Source organism: Hemiscyllium ocellatum, chromosome 3 (assembly GCF_020745735.1).
Source record: "Hemiscyllium ocellatum isolate sHemOce1 chromosome 3, sHemOce1.pat.X.cur, whole genome shotgun sequence".
In the NCBI taxonomy this organism is placed as follows: Eukaryota; Metazoa; Chordata; class Chondrichthyes; order Orectolobiformes; family Hemiscylliidae; genus Hemiscyllium; species Hemiscyllium ocellatum.
The window spans coordinates 108,655,118-108,671,617 of NC_083403.1; the positions used below are offsets into that span (position 1 = coordinate 108,655,118).

General features: G+C 40.9%; 1 protein-coding gene across 1 annotated transcript in view; it reads right to left on the reverse strand.

Moving 5' to 3' along the window:
- The window catches only part of ddx43 (DEAD (Asp-Glu-Ala-Asp) box polypeptide 43), a 77,093-nt gene that overhangs the window by 12,046 nt on the left and 48,547 nt on the right, over nucleotides 1-16,500 (reverse strand). The window contains exons 12-14 of the mRNA XM_060854977.1: nucleotides 16,330-16,457; nucleotides 10,962-11,071; nucleotides 32-170 (exon numbers count right to left, since the gene is read on the reverse strand). Coding sequence (XP_060710960.1) covers nucleotides 32-170; nucleotides 10,962-11,071; nucleotides 16,330-16,457 — 377 coding nt within the window. The remainder of the gene's footprint in view (nucleotides 1-31; nucleotides 171-10,961; nucleotides 11,072-16,329; nucleotides 16,458-16,500) is intronic.

A 16,500-nucleotide genomic window follows, 5' to 3' on the forward strand; every position in this document is an offset into this window, starting at 1 on the left:
CACAGATTAAAGACATGGGATCAGTGCATACCCTGCTCTGCCAGTCCGCCCGATTCTGTGTACATACTCTTCTATGTTGCGGGGAAAGTCGAAGTTGAACACATGTGTGATATCATGTACATCCAGTCCACGAGATGCAAGATCAGTAGCAATAAGAATCCGAACTCTCCCTGGAGAGCAAAGAAGTTTGCATTTATTTTCAAAACCTACAGTAACATTTGCATCCTTCTTGTGAACCCAACTGTTCCTCATTAAGCTTTAAGTCTACTGTAATTCAGTTTCTAAATTTCTGAAATTCAGAAACAACTTGTAGATTATTTTGGGGCTAGAAAGAATGCGCATGTTAGTACAACTATGAAGCAGACAAAGGAATATACAGCAGGTTATCATCACTGTGAAGCAGATTGGGGGAGTGGATCTTGTTAGAAAGGCAGCAGGAGATAAGAACCAGTAGGAGAGAGCCTCTTCAACCTGTCCCTGCCAGTCAAAGTTGAAGCTTGATATCACAGGAAAATAGCAAGGCATTTGGATGGTGTTCCTTTCCTTTTGATTGGTCAAGTGGTTTAAATCAGGAGATAATACTACAGCTGAAGAGTCAGTTAGGAAATTCATTTCTAACATCAAATTCAATTACTTTAATAGAATAGAGGTGGCAAGTCAGGTGATTTATTGTGGCTGTAACATGTGGGGACTAGTGAATGCTGTGCATGGTGACCATATCTGCGGAAAGTATTGGCTGTTCAGGAAACTTCAGCTCAGAGTTGATGAATTGGAAGCCAAACTGTAGACATGGTGACACATCAGGCACAGGGGAAACTTACTTTAACACTGTGTTTTAGGAGACAATAAGACCTCTTCACTAATTACACCAAATTTGGTTTGTTATCAAGGACAGAAAGATGTGACTGAGAGTGAGACAGATATGAAATCTAGAACATAGCTTTCGAGGAGCCTCAATTAGTGCCATTGTCCAAGAGGTTCTTACACCCATTGTGAATAGGGGCACAGACCACACAGCGATGTCATTAAAGGTATCAGTGTGGCGATGAGCAGTGCTGTAGGTACAGTAGGTCATGATTTCACCCATCAGTTTGAGTGGAAATAAGGAAGAGTCAAGAGAAGTAGTCATGGGTGGAAACTGTCTACGTGTCCCCAAAAAACATGATTTTAAAATAGAATGCATGTAAGAAGCACTCCACCACTATCATGGGTGATTCTTATTTCCAGGTAATAACAAATCAGATAGGCAAGGGTAACAAGAAAGATGAATTTCTTGAGCACATCAGGGATTCATCCTTAGAGCTTATGTTGCAGAACATACCTGGGAACAGGGTATTTTAGATCTAGCAATGCGTAATGAAGTTGGATTAATAAGAGATCTCATAGTCTGGGTAGCAATCACAACTTACTAGAATTTCAAATTCAGTTTAAGGATCAGCAATTCCATATCAAACCAGTATCCTCCAATTAAATAAGAGCAATTACATTGATATGAAGAAAATGTCGTCTAAATTAAGCTGGGAAAATAAAACCAAGGGTAAGGTCAGTGGGTGAGCAGTGCCAGACGTTTAAGCAGATATTTCATAATGCTCAGTAAAATTTATTCTGATCAAAAAAGAACTTGATGAGAAGGATGAACTACCTGTTGATAACAAAGGCTGTTAATAATAGTATTCAGCTGAAAACTAAAACATGAAAAGTAGTGAAAACTAATGTTAGGCCAGAGGATTAGGACTTTTCTTTTTCGGAATGACTAATGCATAACTTTTAAAGTGAATAAAAAGGAAAAACAAATGATTATGAAGTAAACGGGTCAAGAAATATCAAATGAAATGACTATCTAAAGTGAGTATGGAACTCCCAAAAGGAAGTGACTGGAGTATTGAGAATGGGGAATAGGGAAATGGCAGATAATTTAAATCAATAATACGAATCAATCATCATGGTAAACATTACAAAAATAACAGATAGACAAGGGAAGAAATGTCTTGTAACCGTCTCTATCACAAGGGACAAAGTATTTGACAAACTAATAGGACTGAATGACCTGATGGCCTGCAATCAAGAGGTTTACAGGAAGTTGCTGAAGAGATAATGGGGGTATTGGTCATAATATTCCAGAATTCAGAGGGTTAAAACAGCGGTACACTGTCCCTTCTCAAGAAGGGAGAGAGACAATTCGCCTTACATCTGTCATTGGAATATTGCCACAAACTACTATCAAAGGAAGACATGGTAGGACATTTAGACATGTTTGTCACAATTCTCATGGAAAGGAAATCATGTCTGACAAATTTGCTAGAGCTCTTTGAGGGTATAACAAGCAGAGTTGATAACGAGAAACCAATAGATTTGATGTATTTAGATTTTTAGAAAGAATTCGAGAGGCTTCACATAAAAGATTATTCCACAAAGGGAGAAATGGAATGAATGGTTGGAAAGATTTAACTGGTGGAGTGCCAGGGGTATCAGTCCCAGAGTAACAATCATTTACAATTTATATTAATGATTTTGAGGCGTGAGCAGAATGGGACGAGTCTAAATTTGTTGACTTTATGAAGGCAGACGGGAGGACATGTTGCTAGGAGGACATAAGGAATTTGCAAGGGGGTACAGTTAGGTTGAGTGAGTGGGCAAAACTAGACAGATGGAGTTTACAATGTGGGGTCATGTATTTTGATAGGAAGAATCAAAAAGATAGACTACTGTTTAAATGGAGAGATGAAAAACAAAGTAAACAGGAGCAGAAGGAAGCCATTCAGCCCTTTGAGCCCACTCCGCCATTCAAAATGATCATGGCTGATCATGCAACTCAGTGCCCTGTTTTCACTTTCGTCCCATACTCTTTGATCCTATTTAGTGTTATAAACTACTGTTAATACTTCCTTCAAAACATGCAATGTTTTAGCCTCAGCTGTTTTCTGTAACAGAGGACTCCACAGGTTCATCACACTTGACGAATACATTTTTTCTCATATCAGTCCTAAGTAGCCTATCCCAGATCCTGTGAATGTGACCCCTGAATCTGACCTCCCTAGTCCTGCGTTTACCCACAAAAAACAGGAACAAGACTAGGCAGTATGGCTCCTCGAGCCTGCTCTGCTATTCAATAAGATCCAACATTCTTCACATCCACTTTCCTGCCTTTCCCCATAACACTCGATTGCCCTACAGATCAAAACTCTATCTATCTCAGCCTTAAATATACACAAGGACTGTCCCCCACAGTTCCCTGTGGCAAAGAATTCCAAAGACTTTCAACCCTCAGAAAAGAAATTCGTTGCAGTCTTAAATTGGCATCCCTTCATTCTGAGGCTAGACATTTCCAGGAGGGGGAACTCTCTCTCAGCATTCAACTTGTCAAGCCCCTTCAGAATCTTATATGTTTCATTGAGATCACCTCTCATTCTTCTGAACTCCGATATGTCAGGCCCCAAGTAGTTTAGCCTTTTCATTGTAAGACAATCCCTCCATACTAGGAAGCATCCTTGAGGGCCTTCTTTGAACTGCCTCCAATGAAATGATATTAAATAAAGGGATCAAAACTGCTCACAGTACTCCAGATGTGGTCTCACTAGCACTTTTGTAGAGTTGCAGTTAGACTTCCCAACTCTTAAACTTCAACCACCTAAAAACAAATACCAACATTCCATGAGCCTTTATGATTACATGCTGCACCTATGTGTTAGCTTTCTGTGTTTCATGCACAAGAATCCCCAAGTTGCCAGGGAAGACCAGGGAAACCCAGTGGATGTGGTCTATCTAGACTTCCAAAAGGCCTTTGATAAGGTGCCACACAGGAGGCTGCTGAGCAAGGCGAGGGCCCATGGTGTTCGAGGTGAGCTACTGGTATGGATTGAGGATTGGCTATCTGACAGAAGGCAGAGAGTTGTGATAAAAGATTCTTTTTCGGAATGGCAGCCGGTGACAAGCGGTGTCCCGCAGGGTTCAGTGTTGGGGCCTCAGCTGTTCACGCTATATATTAATGATCTAGTTGAAGGGACTGGGGGCATTCTAGCGAAGTTTGCCGATGATACGAAGTTAGGTGGACAGGCAGGTAGTACTGAGGAAGTGGGGAGGCTGCAGAAGGATCTAGACAGTTTGGGAGAGTGGTCCAGGAAATGGCTGATGGAATTCAACGTGAGAAAATGCGAGGTCTTGCACTTTGGAAAAAAGAATAAAAGCATGGACTACTTTCTAAACAGTGAGAAAATTCGTAAAGCCAAAGCACAAAGGGATCTGGGAGTGCTAGTCGAGGATTCTCTAAAGGTAAACATGCAGGTTGAATCCGTGATTAAGAAAGTGAATGCAATGTTGTCATTTATCTCAAGAGGGTTGGAATATGAAAGCACTGTTGTGCTACTGAGACTGTATAAAGCTCTGGTTAGGCCCCATTTGGAGTACTGTGTCCAGTTTTGGTCCCCACACCTCAGGAAGGGCATACTGGCACTGGAGCATGTCTAGCAGAGATTCATATGGATGATCCCTGGAATGGTAGGTCTAACATACGACGAACAGCTGAGGATCCTGGTATTGTATTCATTGGAGTTTAGAAGATTAAGGGGAGATTTAATTGAAACATGGCTTGGAAAGGGTGGACGCTAGGAAATTGTTTCCGTTCGGTGAGGAGACTAGGACCCAGCCTTAAAATTAGAGGGGGTCAATTCAGAACAGGAATGCGGAGACATTTCTTCAGCCAGAGAGTGATGGGCCTGTGGAATTCATTGCCGCAGAGTGCAGTGGAGGCCGGGACGCTAAATGTCTTCAAGGCAGAGATTGATAAATTCTTGATGTCACAAGGAATTAAGGGCTACGGGGAAAATGCTGGTAAGTGGAGTTGAAATGCCCATCAGCCATGATTGAATGGCGGAGTGGACTCGATGGGCCGAATGGCCTTACTTCCACGCCTATGTCTTATAGTCTTATGCTTTCTGGTACTGATTTCTGCAGTTTCTCTCCATTTAAACAATATTCTGTGCTTTTGTTCTCCCTTTCAAAATGAACAACTTTACATTTTCCCATATTACACTCCATTTGCCTTCATCAGTCATAACATAGATTATGAGCAGAGAGACCATCTTCAGCAGTATAAAACTTTAGTTATGTCACAGCTGATGGCTGCCACACTATAGGAAGAATGTGATTGCACTGGAGTGGGTGCAGAAGAGATTCAACAGGATATTACCTAGGGTGGAGCACTACAGCTCTGAAGACAGGCTGGATAAATTTGGGTTGTTTTCCTTAGATCAGAGAAGGCATAGAGAGGTCAATATTGAGGTATACACTATAATGAGGAGTATGCACAAGGTGGATAGAAAGCAGCTGAAGGGTCAATACAAGGGGGCATAATGTTAAGGTAACCCACAGGCAATTTAGAGGAGATTTAAGGAAAATGTTTTCCAACCAGAGGCTGGGGTTGTCTGGAATGTACTGCCTGAGAGGATAGTTGAGGCAGGAAGCCACAACCTTTGGAAAAGTACTTGGATGAGCATTTGAAATGTCATAACATTCAAGGCTATGGGCCAAGCGATGGTGTAGATTTAGAGTAGCTTTCGTTAATGCAGACTCACTAGACTGAATGACCTCTTTGTAATGTAAAATTCTAAGATTCTACATGCAGCAAGTAATTAAAAAAGCAAACTGAATTTTGACCTTAATTTATTGTGGTTTGGAATTCAACAAGAGGAAAGTCTTGTTAAAACTGTACAGGGTGTTAAGGATATACTGACATTGGAGGCAAAGAGATTCTCTCGGTTGAATTCTGGGAGAAAGTGGTTGACTTATTAAGAACGGCTGAACAGGTTCATTACGTGAGAAAAGGAATTGGGATGTCATGTTGAGGCTGTACAGGACATTGGTTAGACCACTTCTGGAATACTGTGTTCAATTCTGGTCCCTCTGCTATAGGAAGGATGTTGTGATACTTGAAAGAGTGCAGAAAAAGATATACAAGGATGTTACAAGGGTTGGAGGGTTTGAGCTATAGGCAAAGGCTGAGTGGGCTGGGGCTATTTTCCCTAGAGGGTCCGAGATGGAGGTGTGATGTTGTAGAGGTTCATAACATCATGAGGGTCATGAATAGGGCAAATTGGCAAGGTCTTTCATGGAGTAGGGGAGTCTAGAACTAGAGAGCATAAGTTTAAGGTGAGAGCGGAAAGATTTAAAATGGACCTAAAGTGACAGTTTTTTCACACAGAAGGTAGTGTGTGTATGGAATGAGCTTCCAAAGGAAGTGGTGGAAGTTGGTACAATTACAACATTTAAACGGCATCTGGATGGGTATATGAATAGGTAGGGCTGAGAGGAATATGGGCCAAATGCTGGAAAATGAGACTAGATTAATTTAGGATATTGGTCCAACTTGTCCATGCTGACCAAAGAGTCTGTACAGCTCTACGGCTCTATTTAGAAGAATCACAGGGTAGATGTTGTGAACACATTTCCATGAGTGGGGGAGTCTTGATCCAAGGGACATATTGCTCAAGGAGGGGTCACTTAAAGCTGATTTAAAGATGTAATTGATTTTTTTTCCCCCCTCAGAGGATACTGAATGTTTACAAATCACTACACAAAGGGTCTTGAAGGCTAGATCACTGAAAGTATTTAAAGAGGAGCTAGATAGATTTTGAAAAATGGCAGAGTTGAGTGCAATGAGGAACTGGCATGAAAGAGGAGTCAAGGCCTGAGCCAATCAGCCATGCTTTTATTGAACAGCAGGGTGAGGTTGAGGGGCTGAATCTCTGCTCCAATTTCTCATGTTGCTAACATAGCCTCAATGCATTCTACAGGGGTAGACAATGGCATACTGGTATTATTACTAGACAATTAATCCAGAGATCCAAGGTAATGTTTCGGGATCCTAGGTTTGAATCCCGCCATGGCAAATGATGGAACTTGAATTCAATAATTATCTGGAAATAAGAATTTAATGACAACCATGAATTACCTGATAGTTAGGGAAAAGCCATCACTAATGCTCTTTAGGGAAGGAAATCCGTCATCCTTATCTGATTTGGCCTACGTGTGACTCCAGACCCACAGCAATATGGTTGACTCTTAACTGCCCTCTGGGCAATTAAGGATGGGCGATAAATGCTTGTCCAGCCAATGACACTATCAATAAAAAAAAAGACACTGCTGGCATGGACATTAACCAGTTCACGGTCCACATTTCAATCTGGCAACACTGTTTAGGAGATTTCAGCAATTCATCATCTTTCTCATGGAATTGATGAGAAGGACAGAACACTGGGATTCTTCCAGATTGCTGAATCCCCAAGCCACAAAGCACAATGGATTGCTCAGCTCAGCAATTGTATGCTGAGCTCCCTATTCCTTGTCTGTAATTCTTGGTACTTTTATTTCACACCAATTGTCAATACTCAATCCTTTTTGTTGAGTCTATCATGTGGTAGGATGATTGCTGGAGAACCAAGGATGATTACTCACTAACTAACTCATAATCTGGACTAAAAGAGTAGCGTTTTGATACAAGAAGAGTAACACAGTGGTGGTGATGGATCATGTTCAGCAGGGGCATGGGGTGAGTAAGCATAGTGGAAAAAAGGTTGGTTCAGCTTCAACAGGCAAAGGAAAGGAACAGTCACCTGGAGCAGGGAGCTTATGGTGAGGACCAAAGACAGTAGTTATGGCATTCCTGGCATTGATAACATTGGATATCGGAAAGACAGTTTGGTGACTTAGAGGCAGTGGAGAAATCAAGGATGGGATAGAGCTGAGTGTTCTCAATACATACATGGAATCTCATGTTTACAGATGACGTTGCTGAGGGGTAGCATGGAGATGAGAAAGAGGAGTGCCTGCAGTAGAGGCAACCATGCTCGAGGGGGAAGACATTTCAGGGGTTCTCTGGGTACATGTGGATAGCTAAGAATAGATGTCACAGGATGACAGGCCTATCTTGGCTTCCGGCATGGTTCTACATTGATTTGCCAAAAAAACACCTGGTTGCCAAAAGTTAAATTATGAAGAGGATTACACAAAAGCTAAACATTGTGGGCTGCATACACAACTCCTGCTTCTATCTCTTGTAGTCATGAACCACAGACAAAAACATTCACTACATTTTCACCCTGGGGTTCAAGTTCAATGAAGAGTGTGAAGGGAAAGCTAGCAACAGCAGCGGGTATACCTAAATGTGAGGTGTCAACCTGGTGAAACTACTCCACAGGCTGTTTGCATGTTAAGCAGTGGTAGGAGCAAGTGATAGATGGAAGGATTCCACAACCAATCGATCAGATCGAAGCTGTGTGGAGGGGAGGTGGTGGCACTGGGAGACAGTTGGAAAGCAGCAATATCATTGGATTAATAAACCAGAACTCCAAGTTAATATTCTGGGTACAGTGGTTCGACTCCCATGACAGACAGTGAAATTTGAATTCAACAAAATAGTAGAATAAAAAACTAATCTAATAGTGAACATGTTGACTGGCATTACCTTCCCTAAAGGATGGGTTTTAATGTGCCATCCATCCCAGGTGTCACCTACATGTGACTGTAGACTCATAGCAATGGGGCTGACCTTTAACTGCACTGTGGGCAATTAAGAATAGGTAATAAATATCATGCACCTATATTCCAAGAAATAATTTTTTATAAAAAGCTCAGTCACTTCTAGATGTTTATGGGAGTAGACATTTAAACAAACTAACAGGAGCTAGAGGCTGCACAGACATCACTATTCTCAAAGATGTGGGTGCCCAGCTCATCAACGCAAAATTCAAGCTATAACACTTTACAATAATCTTTAGCAAGCAGTGCTGAATAGATGATCTATCCTCGGCCTCCTTCCGAAATCTCCAGCATCACAGATGCTCATCTTAAACCTGTTTAATTGACTCCACTTGATATCAAGAGCCAGCTGAAGGCACCGTATACTGCGAAGGTTATGGGCCTTGACAACATTCTGATAATAGCACTGAAAACTTATGCTTCAGAATTAGTTGTGCCCCATTGGAACAACTGGTTCCTACACACAGTAGCAACACTGACATCTACTCAACAATCTGAAAACTGACTATGTATGATCTGTAAAGAAAAAGCAGGACAAGCCAAAATTGACCAACTAAAGCCTCATCAGATTAATCTTGACTATCAAAGAAATGGAGGAATTGTTGATAGTGCTATCAAACATCCCTTGCAAAGAAATCACCTGATTACTTACACTCTATTTTGGATCGACCAGGGCCCACTTGACCCCTGACCTCATTACAGCCATGGTCTAAACATGAACACCAGAAGGTAGGTGAGGTGAGATGAGAGTGACCAACCTTGACATCAAGGCCACATTTGACTGATCATGAAGCCCTGGTAAATCTAAAGGCAACTGTGAGCAGGGGAAAACTCTTCATTTGTTGTAATCATATCTAGTCCAAGGAAAATGATTGTAAATGTTGGAAGCTAATTATCAGTCCCAATACAGTACTACTAGAGTTCCTCAGGGGACTATCCTAGGCTCAAACATCTTTAGCTGCTTCATCAATTCCCTTCTCTCCGCCACAAGGTCAAAAGTGGAAATGTGCCAGTCTCTATGGAACAATAGGGTCGCACTTCAGCTGTTAATCAGAAGGTTGTTGGTTTGATACCATCCAGCAATGAATGACCTCCATCCTTTGGACGATATGTTGGCCCAGTGGTTGGCACTGCTGCCTCATAGCACCAGGGACCTGGATTCGATTCAAGCCTCGACCCACTGTCTGTGTGGAGTCTGCACATTCTTCCTGTGTCCGTGTAGGTTTCCTCTGGGTGCTCCGGTTTCCTCCCACAATCTAAAGATGTGCAAGTTAGGTGAATTGGCCATGCTAGACTGCCCATAGAGTTCAGGGATGTGTGGGTTAGATGCACTAGTCAGGGGTAAATGTAGAGTAATAGAGTTGGGGAATGGGTCTGGGTGGATTACTCTTCAGAGGATCGGAGTGGACTTGTTGGATCAAATGGTCTGTTTCCACACTGTCGGGGTTCTCTGGATCTATGGTTTCCTGATGAATGCACAGATGTTCAACACCACTTACAATTTGTCAGATACTGAAAGGGTTCCATGCCCAAATGCAGCAAGACTTGCACAAAATTCATGCTTCAGCTGGTAAGTGGGAAATATCCAAAATAGCTGCAAGTTCTTCTCTAAGTTACACAACATCCAGTCTATTCTCTCTCAAATCCTAGAAAGCCCTCCCTGCAGCACTATGGGTGTATCTATACCCCAATGGCTGCAGCAGTTCAAAAAGGCAGCTTAGCACCAGTTTCTCTCAGGCTTTAGGGATGGATAATACATGCTGGTCTAGTTAACAAGGGTCACATCCCACAAACAGATTAAAAAAACACTCCCCTATTGTAAATATGCTTCCATGCTTTAATATTCCAGCAGCCCCTTCCAATTTGATATTTTGCTATCTTCTGGAATTCTCATCAAACTCTTTCTGATTGTAGTGTCTCTTAAACTGTGTGTTAAATTGCATTATCAACTGTTGTCCTGAAGTTTCTAGTGGGCCACAACTGCAAATGTGCATTTTGTCCAAATAAAAACAGCTTGTTTTGTGATACTTACTACCCTGGAGAGTAATTAGGTCACTAAAATGCATAATTTTCTTTGAATGGTTTTGAAAAAAAAATTACTCATGAAAACATTAAGGTGAAATAAAAAGGTTATTTTACTGCCTGGGGTAGTTAGTGATTGAAAGTCAGGTGATTTAACTTCTAGACAGATGCCAATGCTCCATCATCTTAAATGTTCCTCCCACTCAACCATAGATGCCTGGTTTCCATGATGACTGCGGAAGAGATTCTGCGCTGAAACTATGTACAAGGGACAGTGAGAAATAGCTAAAAGTTGCCAAGCAGTTGAAGAGCTCATAATGGTCAAACTTTTAAATGATCCACATATTTTTAAAAATTCATAAAGAACTACTCCAGAAACTGGTTACAGATATCCCCCTTTGCAGTACCTTCCTTAAAATCTTCCAGGGCCTGCTCTCGATCGTATTGCTCTCGGTCACCATGAAGAGACTGCACTGGGATCCCTTGCAGACTGAAATCACTTGACAAATCATCAGCTCTACATGGGTACAAACAATATTCAATTAGTCACCTTCCAAAACCTTTGAATAAAATAAAGAAACTTTCTGTCCAAACAGTTCCCCTGACCAACAAGGGAAATGTGGGGGACCATCATATATTGACAAGTACTTGCTGCAGAGATTTGCTGAGTCATGCAAATACCATGCCACCATGGTATTCTCCAAGCCACAATTTAGATAGGCAATCAGAGTTTACCAAAAAATGCTTTTCCGGCAGAGTTTGTGGAAGATTAGAGCATATTGCTGAGTCATGTAATATTGCAAATAAAAATCAGAAACTAAAAGGTTAATTAAGACTCCAATTCAGTGAGACATTCTTACAAAACCACAAAGCGGCCTTCACTGTTTCAGTTTCCAACCGTCTGGCCAATCCTCTTCCAGATTCTGAGAAACGTTTTGTTGGAGGCAAGCTCACAATAAACTTGATTGACGTAATATTACAAGTTGAGTCACTTGAGTGGTTGGATTTCGATTCAGCAGAAATGAAACATCTTTGGACAATTTTCTTCAGTATTTTCCTCCACACTGAACAGCATTATAAATTTTTTTTTAGAACACTGACATTCATACTATGACAATCATAGAAGGGAATCTGAAAACACTTCATCAAAATGGAATGAAAAAAAGAGCTCAGGCTTGAGAAAACAGAAGGACAAATAGCTTGGTTGCAGAGCTAGATTTTAAGGAGTTTCTTAACACAGAGATATGGAAGGGCAAAGAGATTTAGGTAGACAATTCCAGAGTTTAGATCCTGGTCAGCCAAAGGCAATGTAGCCAATGACTGGTTAGAGGAATTGGGATGCATTAAAAAAGAATTAAAGAAATAAAGGTTTTACTTTGGATGTTTTGAGTGGAATGTTACAGATGGAAGTGACAAGGAACAGATCATCAGGGTATATCACCTGGAAAGGTTTGTAGGATGTGAGTATTAAACGAACGACATTGCCATACAGCAAGTGTATAAACAGTGATTATCAGGTGGACTTGGTGTGAGTTAGGGTACTGACCATAGAGTTTAGGACAAGTGCAAGTTCATTAAGTACAGTTCAGTATAGGTGACTGTCAGAGTACTGAATTAGTCAAAATGACAAACATATGGATGAAGGTTTCAGTGATAGATAGGCGAGGTAGGGGTGGAGATGGAAATATCGCTGGAGAGATGTGGGTTTGAAGTCAATTTGTCATCTACTAGGACACCAATATTGCTAATAATCAGGTTTAATTTGAGGTAAGAATGGAACAAGTGAAGAGAGAATGGAGGATGCATCAGGACTGATGATAATGTCATTGCTCTTCCTATGTTTAGCTAAAGGAAATAACAGTTCATTAAAAACTGCAGAGCACAGAGTATGGTTGGGTTGAGTGTGGTACAGCATTCATGTGGAAGGTGATCCTATGTCTGAGAATGACAGTGTAAAAGTACAGCATGCAGACCAGAAAAGGGTTGACATTATACTGTTCTTTCCAATTGTAAAGATTTAATTTAACTTTGGAAAGAACAAGTTGATAGGCTGAAGAGCATTTCCCTTTCCATCCCCTGCATCATTTCACACAATGCCATGAATGGCTGGCTTGCATCAACACTTGCCCAAAGACTAAAAATAAATTTTCATTCTATAATTATACTAAACACTAGCAATTTTTGAGAAGATTTGTAGCTCAGATTGATGATAAGTATGTAAAAGTTAGCTCGCTAAGCTGGAAGGTTTGTTTTCAGATGTTTCGTCATCATTATAGGTAACATCATCAATGAGAGCCTCTGGTGAAGCACTGGTACTACGTTCAGCCTCTCTATTTACAGGCCTTGGTTTCTTAAGGTGGGTGATGTCATTTCTGGTTCATTTTTTCCAAGGGAAGGTAGACAGAATTTAAATCGATGAGTTTATTGATGGAGTTCTGGTTAGAATGCGATGCCTCTAAGAATTCTCGTCCATGTCTTTGTTTTGCCTGTCCTAGGATGTGTGTGTTGTCCCAGTCAAAGTGGTGTCCTTATTTGTCTGTATGTATAGAAACTAGTGATAGTGGGTCGTGTCTTTTGGTGGCCAGTTGGTGTTCATATATCCTGGTGGCACATTTCCTGCTAGTTGTCCGATATAGTGTTTTTTTTTTACAGTTCTTGCATGGTATCTTGTAAATGATGTTAGTCTCGTTGGTGGTGTCTATTGGATCCTTTCGGTTCATTAGTTGCTGTTTTAGTGTGTTAGTAAGTTTGTGGGCTACCATGCCAAGGGGTCTGAGTAGTCTAGAAGTCATTTCTGATATGTGTTTGATGTAAGGCAATGTGGCTATAGCTTTTGGTTGCGTTGTGTCTGCTTGTTTAGATTTGTTTCTGAGGAATTGGTGGATTGTGTTTATTGGATCACCAATATCAGGACTCTGAGCAGAAGCAGTAATGCAGAGACTTGAACAAGCTGACCTCCCATCTATCAAACCCAAACTTTGGGTCCACTATGTAGATGACACCTTTGTCGTCACAAAATGGAATAAATTAGAGGAAACAAATAACATCATCAACAATATCCTGACAGGCATAGAATTCACAAAAGAGGAGGAGAATGACAATAAACTCCCATTCCTCGACGTGACAGTTGAACGTGCAGTTAACAGAAAGCTTCAAACCAGCATCTACAGAAAAACAACTATCACAACACAAATACTTCACTTCAGAAGCAATCACCCCAACATCCACAAATGCAGCTGCATCAAGACATTATTCAATGAGCTACATTACACTGCAGCACTCAAGAACTACAAAAAGCAGAAGAAAAATATCTATCCAATGCTTTCAAGAAAACGGGCACCTAATAAACACAATCCACCGATTCCTCAGAAACAAACCCAAACAAGTAGACACAACACAACCAAAGGCTATACCCACATTACCTTACAACAAACTACTTCCAGACTACTCAGATCCCTTGGCATCATACTAGTCCACAAATCTACCAACACACTTAAACAGCAATTAATGAACCTAAAGGATCTAAGAGATGCCACCAGCAAAACTAACGTCACTTACAAGATACCATGCAAGAACTGTAAAAAAACACTATATCGGACAACTCGCAGGAAACGCGCCACCAGGATACATGAACACCAACTGCCCACGAAAAGACACGACCCACTATCACTAGTTTTTATACATACAGAGAAAGGAGGACACGACTTTGGGACAACACACACATCCTAGGACAGGAGAAACAAAAGCACGGACAAGAATTCTTAGAGACATGGCATTCTAACTAGAACTCCATCAATAAACATATCGATTTAGATCTATCTACCTTCCCTTGAAAAAAAAGATATGACATCACCCACTGTAAGAAACCAAGACCTATAAAGAGAGAGGCTGGACATACCACCAGCACTTCACCAGAGACTCTCACTGATGATGTTATCCAGTATGGTGACAAAATATCTGAAAACAAACCTTCAAGCTCAACGAGCTAATTTACATACATACAAAACATTAAACTAAAACCACCCTACACAATGCCACTACAAGTCCAGAAACAAGTCAGAATTCAAGCATACAGAGTAAATAACAACAGACTTTATGTGAGACTTTATCAACTTTGGTGTAATTAGACAGTGAAAAGCAAATTAGACACGGAAACCTTTATCCTGATTGCATTCAATGAGGAAGGGTGGGAAGAATCTTGCTCTTCAGACTGGTGAAGTGTGGTTGGACATGGGCCTGGTTTCTTTGTTGTAGACTTGATGCGAAGCAATAAACGGAACATTCTTCCACTGTGCTAGAAGCACTTCTCTACAGAAGTCCAGCTAGTGATTTGCAATAAACCATTATCCAATAAAGATCAATTAGTGTTTACATTTGCAAGAATTCTCTTTAGAGTTATCACTGGTCTTCTTATACAGTCAAATCAAATGACCCAGAAATATTTTAACTTATATAGAATCTTACAGCACAGAAGATGTCCATCAATTCAACCATTTTTCCTCTGATGTCTCTTTGATCGAACTGTTCAACTTGTCCACCCCTCTATTCTTTCTCCATAGCCCGACACAATTGGGTTTTAAAGTACTCAATCCAATTCCCTTTTGAAAGTTACTATTCAGCCAAATACTTGATTTTTAAAAATAACCTTGAGATTTGTTTTGGGGTAACTGGGAATTAAATTGAGATTGCATTTGTTGCCATCATTGTTCCCAGCTGTAACTACACTACATGAAGTCTGGGACTCTGTTAAGCTGCTGGCACTTAGTCAACAAAGTGTTTTAAAATAAAAGGAAATAAGTCAGGAATCAACTAGGGGAGAAAATATGCAATTAACCTGCATGTGGAAACTCATACACCTCACGCAGCCCCCATTGTAATGCGATGAACTCTAGTTGTCCTGGCCAATACTTATTCTTCAGCCAAAATGATCAGCAGATTATTTGGTCATCAGCACATTGTTGGCATGGGACTGTGTGTGTAAATTAGCTACCATATTTCTTCCAGCACAACAGAGCAAACTACAAAAGTATTTAATTCTACAAACATCCACTCCCTCCACCACCAATGCTCAGTAGCAGCAGTGTGTACTACCTACAAGATGCATTGCAGAAATTAATGATAACTTCTTAGACAGCACCTTCTAAACCCATGACCATTTCAGCTAGAAGGGCAACAGATATATGGCATCCCTGAAAGGCATCCAAAACAGTCATCACCCTGACTTCAAAACACATTGCTGCTTCTTCCCTGTCACTCACTTAAAAGCCTGGAATTCCCTCCCTAACGGCATTGTGAGTCAACCTACAGCACACGGACTGCAGTGGTTCAAGAAAGCAGCTCACCAACATCTTCTCAAGGGCAACTAGGAATGAACAATAAATACCAGACGATCAGCCAGCAATATTATTGTCCCAGGATAAACATAAAACTTGGCAGTGAAAGATTTGGGACATCCTGAAGTCGTAAAGCTGCCAAACAAATACAAATCTTGCTTTCTTTCTCTAATCTGACCTCTTAATTGCCCCAGATCCTGAGCTAGACTATTGCTTCAGGCACTATATCCTTAAAGAGCAATGAACTACTCTGATTAAATATACCAGGGTAGCCTCACCCACAGCAACTTAATTGCCATGGGCCTAACATCACTCAACTTTGCATCAACAAGTTCACTGCCAGAATCTCTGAGCTTTTGAAACCTTTCAGACTGTCAGTAAAAATAAATGACGAGAATTGAGCTAAGTACACCTCCATGAACATAGTTAGTACCCAACATACGTGAGCTTTCTTCCCACAAAGATGATGACTTTGTCTTCAGGGTTCATGGACTCAATGAAGTGAAGTGTGTAGCTTCTTTTCTCTTCTTCAGGGATAACTAGTACATGTTGTTCCACCGTTTCCACTGCCTGAGAAAAACATCATGAATTTGCTTCTAACAAGCACTCTTCT